Consider the following 13,010-nt stretch of genomic DNA (forward strand, 5'->3'; position numbering starts at 1 on the left):
GGGTAGTAAAGTTTTAAAAAATATATGTAAAATTCATTGCAAGTGCATATTTGAGCTCTGTTTGGATAATATGTACTGCTGAAACTAGTTCTGACTTTACTGCTATCATTTTAATAGTTACTTCAGATTCAGAATGTGTGTGGTTCTGTCACCTTGGGATGAAACCCCTAGAAAAAGTTGGCACGGGGACAAAATATGACTTTCTTATTGGAACATTTGGGATTGATGCAGGTCTTGAAGAACAGTTTATTGTGCAACTAATGCTATATTTACTGTAGTTAAGAGTCAGCTTTTATTTGGCAGGCTTCTTCTCTCCAAGCCAGAAAATTATGGGTTCAAGCTCCATTCCAGAACTTGAGCAAGTATCCTAGGTTACTACTTCACTGTAGCATAAATGGGAATGCTATGTTGTCAGAAGTGTGGTACTTCAAAGGCAAAGGTTAACTAAGGTCTTATTTACCTGTTGGTTGAGTGCTCTTTGGTACAATTTCAAGAGTAAGGACAAAAACAAAAACAAAAACAAAAAAAACTGCGGATGCTGGAAATCCAAAACAAAAACAGAATTACCTGGAAAAACTCAGCAGGTCTGGCAGCATCGGCGGAGAAGAAAAGAGTTGACGTTTCGAGTCTGTTGAAGGGTCATGAGGACTCGAAACGTCAACTCTTTTCTTCTCCACCGATGCTGCCAGACCTGCTGAGTTTTTCCAGGTAATTCTGTTTTTGTTCAAGAGTAAGAAATTGTCTTGACTAACATTCTTTCCACTACCAAATATAGCTTAATGAGGCATTGTTCGCTTTGCTGTATGCAAACCACTCCTTCTCAAAGGCAATTAGGAATAGACAATAAATGCTGGCCTTGCCAGTCATGTTCACATCCCACTAATGAATCTAAAAAAAAACATGCCTCAAAATATTTTACATACAATAATTTGTGTTATATGTAAATACAACAGTGATTTGCCCATAAACAGCCAAGAGAACAATTAAGCTCTATTTGGTTGCTTGGTTATACAGAACTTGAATATTGTCGAAATAAGAGAGACATGCTGTTGAAGCTTTTTATCTTGCAATCATCAGGACAGATGCAAGAATGCCAAATTCCAAAGGGAGCAACAATTTATACTGCATGAGGAAAGGATGCTGATTGGTTGGCAGTTCAACTCTGGTTGAGCTGGTGAATACACCAGGAAACTATTGGTTTCCTAAGCTTTTGTTTAATTCAAAAAATGGGACAATGCCTTTACATGTTTCTTTATCCTGCAGAGGGTAGACCCCTGCGTATGAATATATGTGGCTTCTATTAAACATAAGTGAGCTATGTTGCGAATCCAACTGATAATACTACATTGGTTGTTAGTGTAATGATAATCACACTTGGGATTATCCAGCTAGTGCTGCCCAATCATGGCATCACATTGAATGTTAGACATTATGCTCTAAATTTTGCAAGCACAGACTGGTTGAGTACAGTCAGTTCTCTGCCCATTGTGAGCAGCTGAATGGACGTGTTATTTGATACAATTCTCAAGTCATTAGCTATATTTGATGAGGCTGATTTTCCAGACACGACAGATGAAGCACAGCAGAAGTATGCTGTCCCTGAATGCGGTTGAACCCAGCTGTATTTCTGGGTTCAATTTATTAACATACCTCTAGCATGCAGTTGTTTTAGGAATTCCTTTTGGAATGGACACGTACCCAAAAATGAGAAACAAAAATAGACCATTTTCCGACAGCAATTGGATCAAGGACTTTTTGGCTGCTGTCCAAAAAGAGCAGACTGGAGGTCTACAGCCTTTCTGACTTTACTCGCTGGCCCAGAAATTGAAGGACTTAGCAAGGAGGTTTATGGCAGGGCCATCTCTGATTGTCTAATCTGTATGTATTAGGAGCAAACTCAAGCCCACTTTCAGTGGCTGCTGCAGCATTTGAGTTTCTACCGGGCAGAGAAACATTAAAATTATGCTGCAAGCAACTTTGAATTCTCACTGGAATTCTTGAAGAAAGTATGGGAGAAAGGTGTCACCAAAATGAAAAATCAGCCAATTATGTTATTCTTTAATTTGCGGTTTGTCCTACATCTTCACATTGTAGTTAGGTTCAGCTAGTTCCTTCCTTTGACTTGTCTACAGTGCAGATTAACTAGATCGATCTTTACATTTGTCTTCATGATAAACAGTGGGGCTTTTTTTTTTGGTCTGTGGGAACTTCTGGCAGGGTGGCACAAAACTATATGAATAAAGGACCTTCGTAAAGTGTTGCAAATGCTATTTCCCCAAACTATGTCTTGGAAATAATGGATACAAAAGTGTCAAAATTAATCTCAAACCATTGTGAACCCGATTGTGAATGCCTACACTACAATTAGAGTATTTTTTATTGTCAAAGTTTGAATGATAGGGTAACATGAAACTTATTTGTCTTACAACACACTTACCTCTGAGGATCACAGGTTGCTTTTTGAAGAAGTGCCTCATTCTTATGTTTCAAAAAATCTTCTGAATGATTATAAACAGTATTAAGATGAAGATCCAGACTGTCTCTAGGTGCCTGTTAGAACAAAGTACAGCCTTCAAAACTATACAGACAAAGTCAGTAACTTGACTGTGAACTGTAGAAGTGTTAATTAAAAGAAATATTTTAACTTTAACTAATATTCAAGAAGATGCTTTCTGCATATTTACATTATTCTGCTTCATAATTAATGAAACTTTAATACCAAACATGTTTTGGAGCTATTTTGGTGATTATCTTCTTATCCATTCCCAGGGACCACTTAACCTCTGGGAGCAAAGCAGAGAAAAATTTGGGTAGAACCTTGTTATGCCAAGATTTTGGATTCCCTCAGGACTTCTGGTGCTTCTTGGAGTGGGCATGCTGGGTTGCACCTATAACAGGCACAAGCATTAACCTAATATGGAAAGGATATCACCTCTGCCCTCACTTTCACCTAGTTATGCTGGGCAGATATCAATAATAATGTATATCAGCAGATGTGGGCCTTAGATCTACCATTCAGCCTCAAACATTATCACTGCTGCAGCCATTACACTTCCATCTCTGTATCCCTTTTCAAGGGATGGGCTGGCTTCTCAGGTACGTGAGCTGATCTAAACATCCTAAGTGTACAAATACAGGAGAGTTTTGGTGAAGTGGACTGCATTTTGACTGTGCTCTGCATGACTTGTGCTTAAGTGATGTGCATCGTTGGTTAAAAATTGTTCCTATTATTTAATAGGGAGCACAATCACAGAAGGATACTCAGCACACTAAAGCAACATGGAGAGTTATTTTCCACTTGGCAGGCTTTTAGGCAGGTATTCAACAATAATTGTTTTCAATTACTGCCCATATGGTAAAGCTATAAGATCATCATCAATAAACCTAATAGAAAATTCAAGAGAACTGTCTTTACCCAGAGAATGGTTGGAATATGAAACTCGCAAGCACAATGAGTAGTTAAAGCAAATGGCATTGATGCATTTAAGAGGATGCCAGATAAACACATGGCAGAGAAAGCAATAGAAGTTTATGTTGACAGGATTAGGTAAAGAAAGGTGGAAGTGGGTTTGTGTGGAACATAAACACTGGCATGGGCCAGCTGGGCCAAATGACCAATTTTTATGCTGCATGTTCTACGTGAGAGGTATTCATGTGATACCATCCTGAGATGCAGCATCATCATGACACTCTGTAACTGCTATGCCAGTGGTACCAGTAGTAACTCTGCAAGGCCATTGATTTGCAGGAAAACAAATGGTGTCCAAGAGATTATTGAAACTCTGAGAGATGCCTCTCTCTATGTCCAAGCCTCAATGGCTTGGAGAGACAGCCAGAACCAATTTGGTATCCAAGGATATATGGCAGCAGATCAAGTCTCCATTGCAGAAGATATGACTATGTTCAGGTCTTATGTTATAGTTCAGTCTGGAGATTCTCCATGTTGTAAGTTGGACAAAGCTGCACACACCTTCATCAATGTAGATGATAGAATCATTGCATTGACTTGTCTCCTGCTGCACATTCTCAGATCTCCAGCACCTGCACACAGGTTCCATGCTATGATAACATCCTTTATTAAAAGCTGGACTTTTAAAATCTGTGTCCATAGTCTCCTTACCCCAAGGCAGGCAGGTCCTAACTCTCAGGCCAGAAGCATCTGTCCCCTATCTTTCATTCCAGCTCCTGTGCACAATCATATTCATCATATCAGTCTGGAACACTTAACTAATGCCCTTTCAACCAACAGTTCAGAGTCACCTATTCGCTTATGCATCCTGTTTTAAATATAATTCATGGAGTAGATTTTGGCTTTGTGCGATGGTCTAAATGGGTAATAGGGAATCAGCAGGCCATTATACCTCTCCTCTGATTTTAGATATATTGAAGTCAATGGGATAAAAATCATAAGATACGTAAAGGATACTGCTGATTTCCTATCATCTACATTATGTTGCCCCACAAAGTCAAAATCTACCTCGTGTATAACCTGAGAATTCAGGATAATGAAACTTAACTGAGTCCATCTAGCCAATAAATGATTTAATTATTTTGTTAGAGAGAAGGTTTTACTGTTGTTTGAGCCTGTGTTGGGTAATCAATATTTTAAATATTCTGTTTAGCTTTGGTCACCAAAATATTCAAACCATGGAGATGGTCCACTAAAGAAACACAAGGCTGTTTCCTGGCATCAAAGAATTCTGATTGGATGACCTTCAGTGGGCCTAATTTGCATTGATCTTGTGAGCAACCTCCCAGAACAGATTCTAGAATTCCACTTTACAGATAACAGTAAGTTACCGACAAACAGAGAACCACCTCCTTAGTAAATGGCTGTCACGTTGTTTTACTGCAAAATTTCATGTATCCTATACATTTTATACCTTGGGATTATAGAGGTAAATTCCTTTGTTTGCACTTGACACAGTTACTGCTGCATTGAGTCGATTCCATGGATCCTCCAGTTGAGCTAAATGAGTTGGTTTGAGATACTGACGGCCCTGTAAGAAAATGAGAATGCAAAACATCAAGGGGGTCACAACCTTACCCTTTAATATGTTTGCTGATAAAAATATTTAACATAATTATCTTTCGGGGTGATCTGTGCATGCTCCTTTTAGAACTACAATCAAGTTTGAAACCACATCAGCTTAATTGGATTAAATTTCTTCTGCTAAGTAATTGCAAAGCCTAAGTTTCATATTTTTTGGCAGTTTAAGCCCAGTTCTCAACCAGTGATCCTTTCATTAACTAAAATGATGAGAAAAATTGATATGAACTAAAACGATTGTATTTTCATCAATAAATCTAATGATACATTTATGCCTGTCCAGCACTATGGACCTGAGCTGCTGGAACTCTGATCCTTCCACACAGAAGAGAGCTGCATGCCATGCTGTTAAATGCATACAAAGGTCCTCCCTGAATATTTAGATATGGCAGGCCTGTTCATACTGACTAAAGATTTACATTACCTCCAAGAATATTTAAAATATTTACAAGAGGTCTAAAAGGTGCCAGGACACTCTTTGGTTCTTTTTTTATTCATTTATTGGATGTGGGTGTTGCTGGCTAGGCCAGCATTTATTGCCCATCCCTAATTGCGCTTGTGAAAGTGGTGGTGAGCTGCCTTATTGAACCACTGCAGTCCATGTGATGTAGATACACCCACTGTGCTGTTAGGAAGGGAATTCCAGGATTTTGACCCAGCGACAGCAAAGGAACAGCGATATATTTCCAAGTCAGGATGGTGAATGGCTTGGAGGGGAACTTCCAGGTGGCGGTGTTCCTATGTGCTGCCTTTGTCCTTCTCAATGGGGGTTTGGAAAGTGCTAAGGAGCCTTGGTTAATTCTTGCAGTGCATCTTGTAGATGGTACACACTGCTGCAACTCTGTCGGTGGTGGAGGGACTGAATGGCACCTCTTCCACAAACAATCAAGTGGGCTGCTTTGTCCTGGATTGTGTCAAGCTTCTTGAGTGTTGTTGGAGCTGTATCATCCAGGCAAGTGGAGCGAATTCCATCACACTCCAGACTTATGCCTTGTAGATGGTGGATAGGCTTTGGGGAGTTAAGAGGTGCGTTACTCACCACAGGATTCCTAGCCTGTGAGCTGCTCTTGTAGCCACAGAATTTATATGGCTAGTCCAGTTCAGTTTCTGCTTTAACATTACACTGCATTCTATTCTATTCCATGTACTGTAAAACTCAAGAAGCATGAGATTATGTGCTCCAGGAGCTACGTTTCATTTGAGAGCCAGGTGGAGTCCTGGCTCCAGATTAATATTACAGCCTTAAGATCAGTACAAAGTGTTATGACATGGCAGATGATGTGAGCCAGGTGGACCAAATCCACAAGGGAAACTTGGTCGCACTATCACAACGGTTTTGCTGTTTGTATTTTTTATGAGAAGATGTGTGCACTGAAGTAATGAATCCACCAAGACCTTTAGAGATTTTAAAATTTAATTAGAATATTTATTAACAAAATAAAAGATTTCAAACACGTGTAAAACTACAAATTATTTACTAGTGTACCAACTCCTAAAATTCCTAATTAACTTGACTCCCTGTTACGTACCCCCTTTTAAGACAATTGTCCAAAATGGTTTTGTTTTAAATCTAAAATCTAGCAAGTTAACACAGTACACACTTGACAGTGGAATTCCAAATGGCTTCCCCAACTTCAGTTACTTTACATACTAGACTTATGCATAAATGGCTGGAGGCTTGTTGAAGGGTGTTTCACACATTCTTGTTAGATCTTACATGGCCCTCTTCTCACAAAGCCTTTCATTTGCCTTTATAAATGTTTCTCTCTTAATATGTAAATTCTTTTGTTCCATATGTCTTTGAATCTGTATCTTCCTCATAATATAAAAACTTTCATGTTGCCAATATTGTCAGTAACCTTTGGGAAAAATAAACACACTCCATTGCCCTGCTTATCTGGCTATTTGTAAACAGACTAACATATCTTTGAAATCCAAATAATCTCTCCATTTACCTAAAATAAAAAGGCAAATTCCCTCACACCTTATATGCTATGCCAGTATCCATGTTTACTCATTAGCATGTCAAGCACATTTCTACACTTAGCTTGTTTTGATGATTTCAAGCTTGCAGTCTACTTGACTCCAAATGTAATTAAATCACACAGACCCAACCACCTATACTTATACCCATAAACCTATGTCACAATGAACCAGAAAAATATTATGAAAATTATATTTTTGTAACAAAAGCAGCAATAGCCAAATTTAGGAAAAATGTTAGATGCAAACTAACTAAACTCAAAGTAAAATTTAATGTGCAGAAATAAAGATTTAATCCTAGAAATAATTTTAGTTTCAGGTTTAAAGAAGACTGGAACAGATGCTGAAAATCAAAATACAGTCGTAAAGTTTGAGTTCTGATTCTGGTATCAATTTATTATTTTTCAGTATTCTTTGTTAGTTATATGAGAAGTGAAGTAAGAATTATAAGATTTAATGAAACAAACATTTTTTTAAAATCTTAGAAATAACATGGAAACATTTCCCCACAACATAAAAATGATTGCAATTTTAGAACAAGGGAAATGGTGTTAAAATGATGCAAAACGTCTTGTTTAAATATTCGCTGACTGTAGGAGAAAGGAAAGGCTGAAGGAGGGAAGGTGGCTAAATTGTAGGAATCCTCACCATTGACAAGGAGCTTTGCTGCTGGTGCACATTCATGTCTATTTGGACATACGGAAGAAGAAGAACTGCCAGGAAGCAGCGTAGGATGAATACTGGAACAGAAGAAGGTTCAGGCAAATACTAATCATTACAGTACTGATAAAGCATAAGGCAAGAAAGCTTGGAGGCCAGAAGGTGATATATGGAATACCTTTCTGACAAGTTTTTTCTCATTTGCTGACTAGGATATAAGAGGGATTTTAAGACACTCCCAGACATACAAGTAGTACTCAAATTTTGCACATACCTGAGCATTATACAAAGTTAGGCATTGTTGAGTGGAAAAATGGTTGGCAATAAAGACCAAACTAAACTTCTCAGCAGCTTTATTAGTGAATAGGAGACTTCCATTAAAGGGCAGATGCGATCCTATCAATGTAAGTATTGGATAAAGAAGGATTGAATATGGAATGATGAAAGAAAAGAAGACTTGTATTTATAAAGCAATTTCCATGACCTCAGGAAGACCCAAAGTGCTTTATAGCCTATAAGTGAATTGCAGCCATTGTTGTAATGTAGAAAATGCTGCAGACCATTTGCAAACAGCCCGTAGGTAGGTGATATAAAGAAAGTTGAGTGCAGAGCAGAATCAGCACCAAAAGAGTGGATAAAGTTGGGAAGTTCTTCATTCACTGTAAAGTGCTTTCAGACATTGAGTGATTGTGAAGAATGTTACATAAATGCAAATCTTTCCTTTTTTTATATCAAACAGTTTGAGTCATTTTGGTTCATCCAAGCTGCTTTAATAAATTGATTCCTTTCTTAACTGTGACTGCTTTCTCTATAACAATTACTATCCATACAAAATATAAAAGGGATGCATTGCATTCAGAACTTGGCGATAAGAGGCATATATCCAAATTTGCAGACAACATATCAATAATTTTTAGGCCACTGGTAGAATGTATGTTTGGTTCGGGGCACCTTACTTTCAGTTTTAAAGGAGGTGGTACAGGGGGCTCTCAGTTAGCAGATCGATCATTGACATTTTTTAAGGAGGCTGTATGCCTCTGTTTATACAGTGTCTCAGTTTATAACTGTTGTTGGCCATGTTTCCCAAACCTCAGAAAATCTGGCAGTTAACAGAGACAAGAAGGGCTGGATCCTTCAGGTAAGTACTTTCAAACACTTTTTTTTCCTGGACGAGTTGGAGCAGGAGTGTTTCTGCCAAGCCCATCAAACTGACCTGTAAGCATTCCCCAACCATCTTCACCATCTGCCCCCATCATCAACTCCCCCATCGTTGGTCCCTGTTGTCACCTGCAATCTCAGAGTATCCCCTGATCACCTCTGATCTCCCTGGTGATCTCTGACTCCTCCCTGACCCATGATCTCTCCTTCAGAAACCCTCCCCTCTGCATCAATGACCGTAATCCAGTCTCCCCAACATTCCCCTTGAGCTTCAACCACCCCGTAATCACCCCTGAAGCAATGGCCTACCCACCACTCCACCTACCATTCTATCTCCAATAATCACTAAACCTACACACTCCCAGGATATAGCCTCATGCAGCAAGATTTCCTGGTTGGATAGGTAGCCAAGCCTGTCAACCCTGATCTTAAATTTGTTTTCTAGTTACCATAGTCTCAGATCAGTCTCCTCTTAACCTTTTTACCTCTGATGAAATAAGCTGCAGTTTAATTAGTCTCTCTTCTTAATTAAGCTCTAGTCCCTTTTATCATCTTAGTGAATCTCTTCTGTACCTTCTCCATGGTCTTGGGATCCTTCCTAAAGTAAGGTGCCCTAAACTAAACATACATTCTACCAGTAGCCTAAAAAATGATTTATATGGGTTTAAAATACCAAGTGTTCTCGACTCCCTTACTTGTAAAATCTGGGGTCTGCTTTTCCTTCTTACGGATTTTTTTTATCCATATTACAAGATCTGGGAATTTGAACCTCAGTCTCTGCTTCCTTTCAAATGTTCCCATTTAGTGCATATTGTCTCTCCTCATTGATACCCCGAAAATGTGTTGCCTCATCGTTTTCCGCATTAAGTTTCTTCTAACATCAGTTCGTCCAGGATATTAATTTGTCTATTACTTCCTAAAGTCCCTTATAATTTTCTTCACAGTTAACCACACTCCCTATTTTTATGTTGCCTGCGAAGTTGGATAGTGTAGTATGCAATGCATCCTTTTTGTAGTTTGTATAGATAGTAATTATGTTGCAGGGAGCATTCACAGTTAAGAAAGGAATCAATTTATTAAAACAACTTGGAGGAACCAAAATGACTCAAACTTGGATATAAAAAAAGTAAGTCCGCATTTATATAATCATTGTATGTCTGAAAGCACTTTGCAGTGAATGAAGTACTTTTGAAGTGTAGTGACTATCATAATGAAGGAAATGAAGCAGCCAAATTGCACAAAGCAAACTCCCACAACAGGAATCTATTAATGACCAGATAATCTGTTTTTTGATTTAGGAATAAATATTTGTCAAGGCAGCAGGGATACCGACCGACCGCCCCCCGCGCAGCTTTTGGTTTTCTTCTAAATAGCGCTACGGATCTTTTACATCTGGCGGAGCGGGCAGATGGCACCACAGTTTTAACATCTCATCCTAAAGACAACACCTTCGAGAGTGCAGCACTCCCTCAGTGCCACGCTGAAGCACCAGCATTGGCTTCGTACACAAACCTTGGAGCAGGGCAACCTTGTGATTCATAAGCAAAAGTGCCACCCACTGAATTATGACTGATACCCCGAGACAGCTACCGGAGCATTGCTTAAAATGTTAATCCCGTGTCCAACTTTTATGCTCAGTAACTATTCGACGAACGTTGAAAAATATTGTCAATGAATTGAATGTTCGGTGGAGGGGAAGGAAGCTGAGCTACGGTCTGTATCGTTACTCGGAGTGCTTTTACTGATTTAAAATGGCACGTTGCTGCATATATTTCATGTATGAAATCGTGGATTATTCAGTAATTTGCTGCATATTACAGGAATTAATAAACCGGCAAACATTTAATAGAATGTCCTTGCGAACGTCTCCAGATAAAAACCGTAATGCGTCCTAGCAGTTTTGCATATAGATATCTTGTATGCCACGCGTATTTCGTGCCAAAATTTGGGCATCAAAAATACAAAGAACGGATGAAATGCCGAATTTACTTTAACAACGCCGGCAAAATTGTCTAATTATATAAAAAAAAAGAAATCCGAAATAAGATGCAAGGAGCAAATTTGCATAGTGCGTGGTAATGTAAACTTCAATATTGTTGCAATACCTGCGTGTCCTTTTTCCGACCTCTGAAACCATCATCGTTTTCAAATCTTGGAAAAGGGAATGGGTCTCTGGTTTCAGGCATTTTTTTCAGCGAGCTGGCGGCTGCTGCAGAATTCTGACGGGAAGAAATCTCCCTGACTTAATGTAGTTGCGTTGTGATTTGTTTATAGTGTTACAACCCGTTGCTAGGTTATCACGTTTCAGAATTTCCATGGTTACCACGTGTTCTCTCTGCTGCCTTCTAGTGAACACTACGAGGACTTGCTGTCCACATCTCCACAGTTTAGGAAAGTGAAGGACCAGAAAAGACCTCTATCAAATGGTCCCTCGGCAATGACGCGCCAGCCAAATGAGATAGTCTATCCTTGTACAGTCACCTTATGTAACAAAAGTTAGATTAAAAACCCTCTTCATGCTTTCTGGCATAGTGGAAATACACAAATATTTCAACTTTATTCTCAAGTCCAGCTTCTCATCCTCAGATGGGATAACTTACAGATTCCCTATGTCATGAAACTATCATATTTTTCATTATATTATTGTGGTTTTTTGTAAAGTAGGTTCATGAGTGTGTATGGCTCTGCCTGTGTGATTTAATTGAATTGGAGTCAGATAGAATCATAGAGGTCTACAGCACAGAAGAAGGCCCTTCAGCCCATCGGGTCTGCACCGGTCAAACAAGTACCTAACTATTCTAATCCCATTTTCCAGCACTCGGCCCATAGTCTTGTAGACCATGGTATCACAAGTGCACATCCAAATACTTAAATGTTATGAGGGTTTCTACTTCTACCACCACCCAGATTCCCACCACCCTCTGGGTGAAAGAAATCCTCCTCACATCCCCTCTAAACCTCCTGCCCCTTACCATAAACCTATGCTCCATGATTATTGATCCCTCCACCAAGGGGAAAAGTTCCTTCCTGTCTACCCTATCGAAGCCCCTCATAATCTTATACACCTCAATTATGTCCCCCTCAATCTCCTCTGCTCCAGGGGAAATAATCCCAGTCTATCCAATCTCTCCTCATAACTGAAACTCTCTAGCCCAGGCAACATCCTGGTAAATCTCCTCTGCACTCTCTCTAGTGCAATCACATCCTTCTTATAATGCAGATTCCAGAAGTGCATGCATTACTCTAGCTGTGGCCTAACCAGCATTTTATGCAGTTCCAGCATAACCTCCCTGCTCTTATATTCCATGCCTCGGCTAATAAAGGCAAACATCCCATATGCCTTCTTAACCACCTCATCTACCTGTCCCGCTACCTTAAGGGACCGGTGGACATGCACACCATAGACTGCAAGGTTGAAATTATCAAAATAAGTTAGGTGTAAAAGGCATTTGAAATGCTAATGAGTAAACATGGATGAGGGCAGTAGGGTGTGAATGAAATTTGCAGTTTTAGATAAGTGAAAGGGTTGTTTAGGTTTAAAAAGGGATGATAGGATATTCACAACTAACAAGATAAGCAGGGCCAATCAGTTTGTTTATCTTTCCCATATTGGCAACGTGAAAGATTTTTATATTATGGGAAAGTAAATTTCTGAAGACATAGCGAACAATGAAATTTACAGATTAAAGAGAGAAATATGTATAAAGAAGGATGGAAGGCTATGTTGGGGGCAGGGGGTGGTGGAAAGCATGTGAGATCTAAAAGGACTATGGAAAACAGCCAGTTTTGCAGAGGTCTGCTGAGTCCAGTATCCAAAGTTGGAGAAATGCCTTTGGAATTCCACTGTCAAATGGATGCTGTGGTAAACTTGCTGGATTGCCTACCTGAATTTAAAATCTACTTTGGACTGTTGCCTTAAAGAGGGTGCATAGTTGGGAGTCAGGTTAATTAGGAATTTTGGGAATTGTTATAGTATTAAGTAACTGTAATCTTATGTATATGCTTGAAATCTTTTCTTTTGTTAATAAATGTTTTAGTTTAACTTTTAAAATCTCTAAAGGTGTTAGTGGACTCATTACTTCTGAATTCAGTGTACAAATCTTCTGGTAATAAATACAAATTGCAAAACAGTTGTGATAGCATAGCCAAGTTTCCTTTG

General features: G+C 39.1%; 1 protein-coding gene across 1 annotated transcript; it reads right to left on the reverse strand.

The window, feature by feature from the left end:
* Positions 1 to 869: 869 nt before the first annotated feature.
* c9h1orf194 (chromosome 9 C1orf194 homolog) lies at positions 870 to 11,037 on the reverse strand. The gene is made up of 4 exons (XM_041196113.1): positions 10,957 to 11,037; positions 4,884 to 5,000; positions 2,438 to 2,550; positions 870 to 888 (listed from the first exon to the last, which is right to left on the reverse strand). Exons 1-4 carry the CDS (start codon positions 11,035 to 11,037, stop codon positions 870 to 872), a joined length of 330 nt encoding a protein of 109 aa, XP_041052047.1.
* Positions 11,038 to 13,010: the final 1,973 nt, after the last annotated feature.

Source organism: Carcharodon carcharias, chromosome 9 (genome assembly GCF_017639515.1).
Source record: "Carcharodon carcharias isolate sCarCar2 chromosome 9, sCarCar2.pri, whole genome shotgun sequence".
Lineage (NCBI taxonomy): Eukaryota > Metazoa > Chordata > Chondrichthyes > Lamniformes > Lamnidae > Carcharodon > Carcharodon carcharias.

What these genes read in the sequence shown, in the direction of transcription:
- c9h1orf194 (XM_041196113.1), bottom strand. Translation starts at nt 11,037, where the DNA reads ATGCCTGAAACCAGAGACCCATTCCCTTTTCCAAGATTTGAAAACGAT. An exon ending in GTCGGAAAAAGGACACGCAG is followed by an intron (nt 5,001 to 10,956) that starts GTATTGCAACAA and finishes ATTTTCTTACAG; the next exon opens with GGCCGTCAGTATCTCAAACC. An exon ending in TTTACCTCTATAATCCCAAG is followed by an intron (nt 2,551 to 4,883) that starts GTATAAAATGTA and finishes TTGTTCTAACAG; the next exon opens with GCACCTAGAGACAGTCTGGA.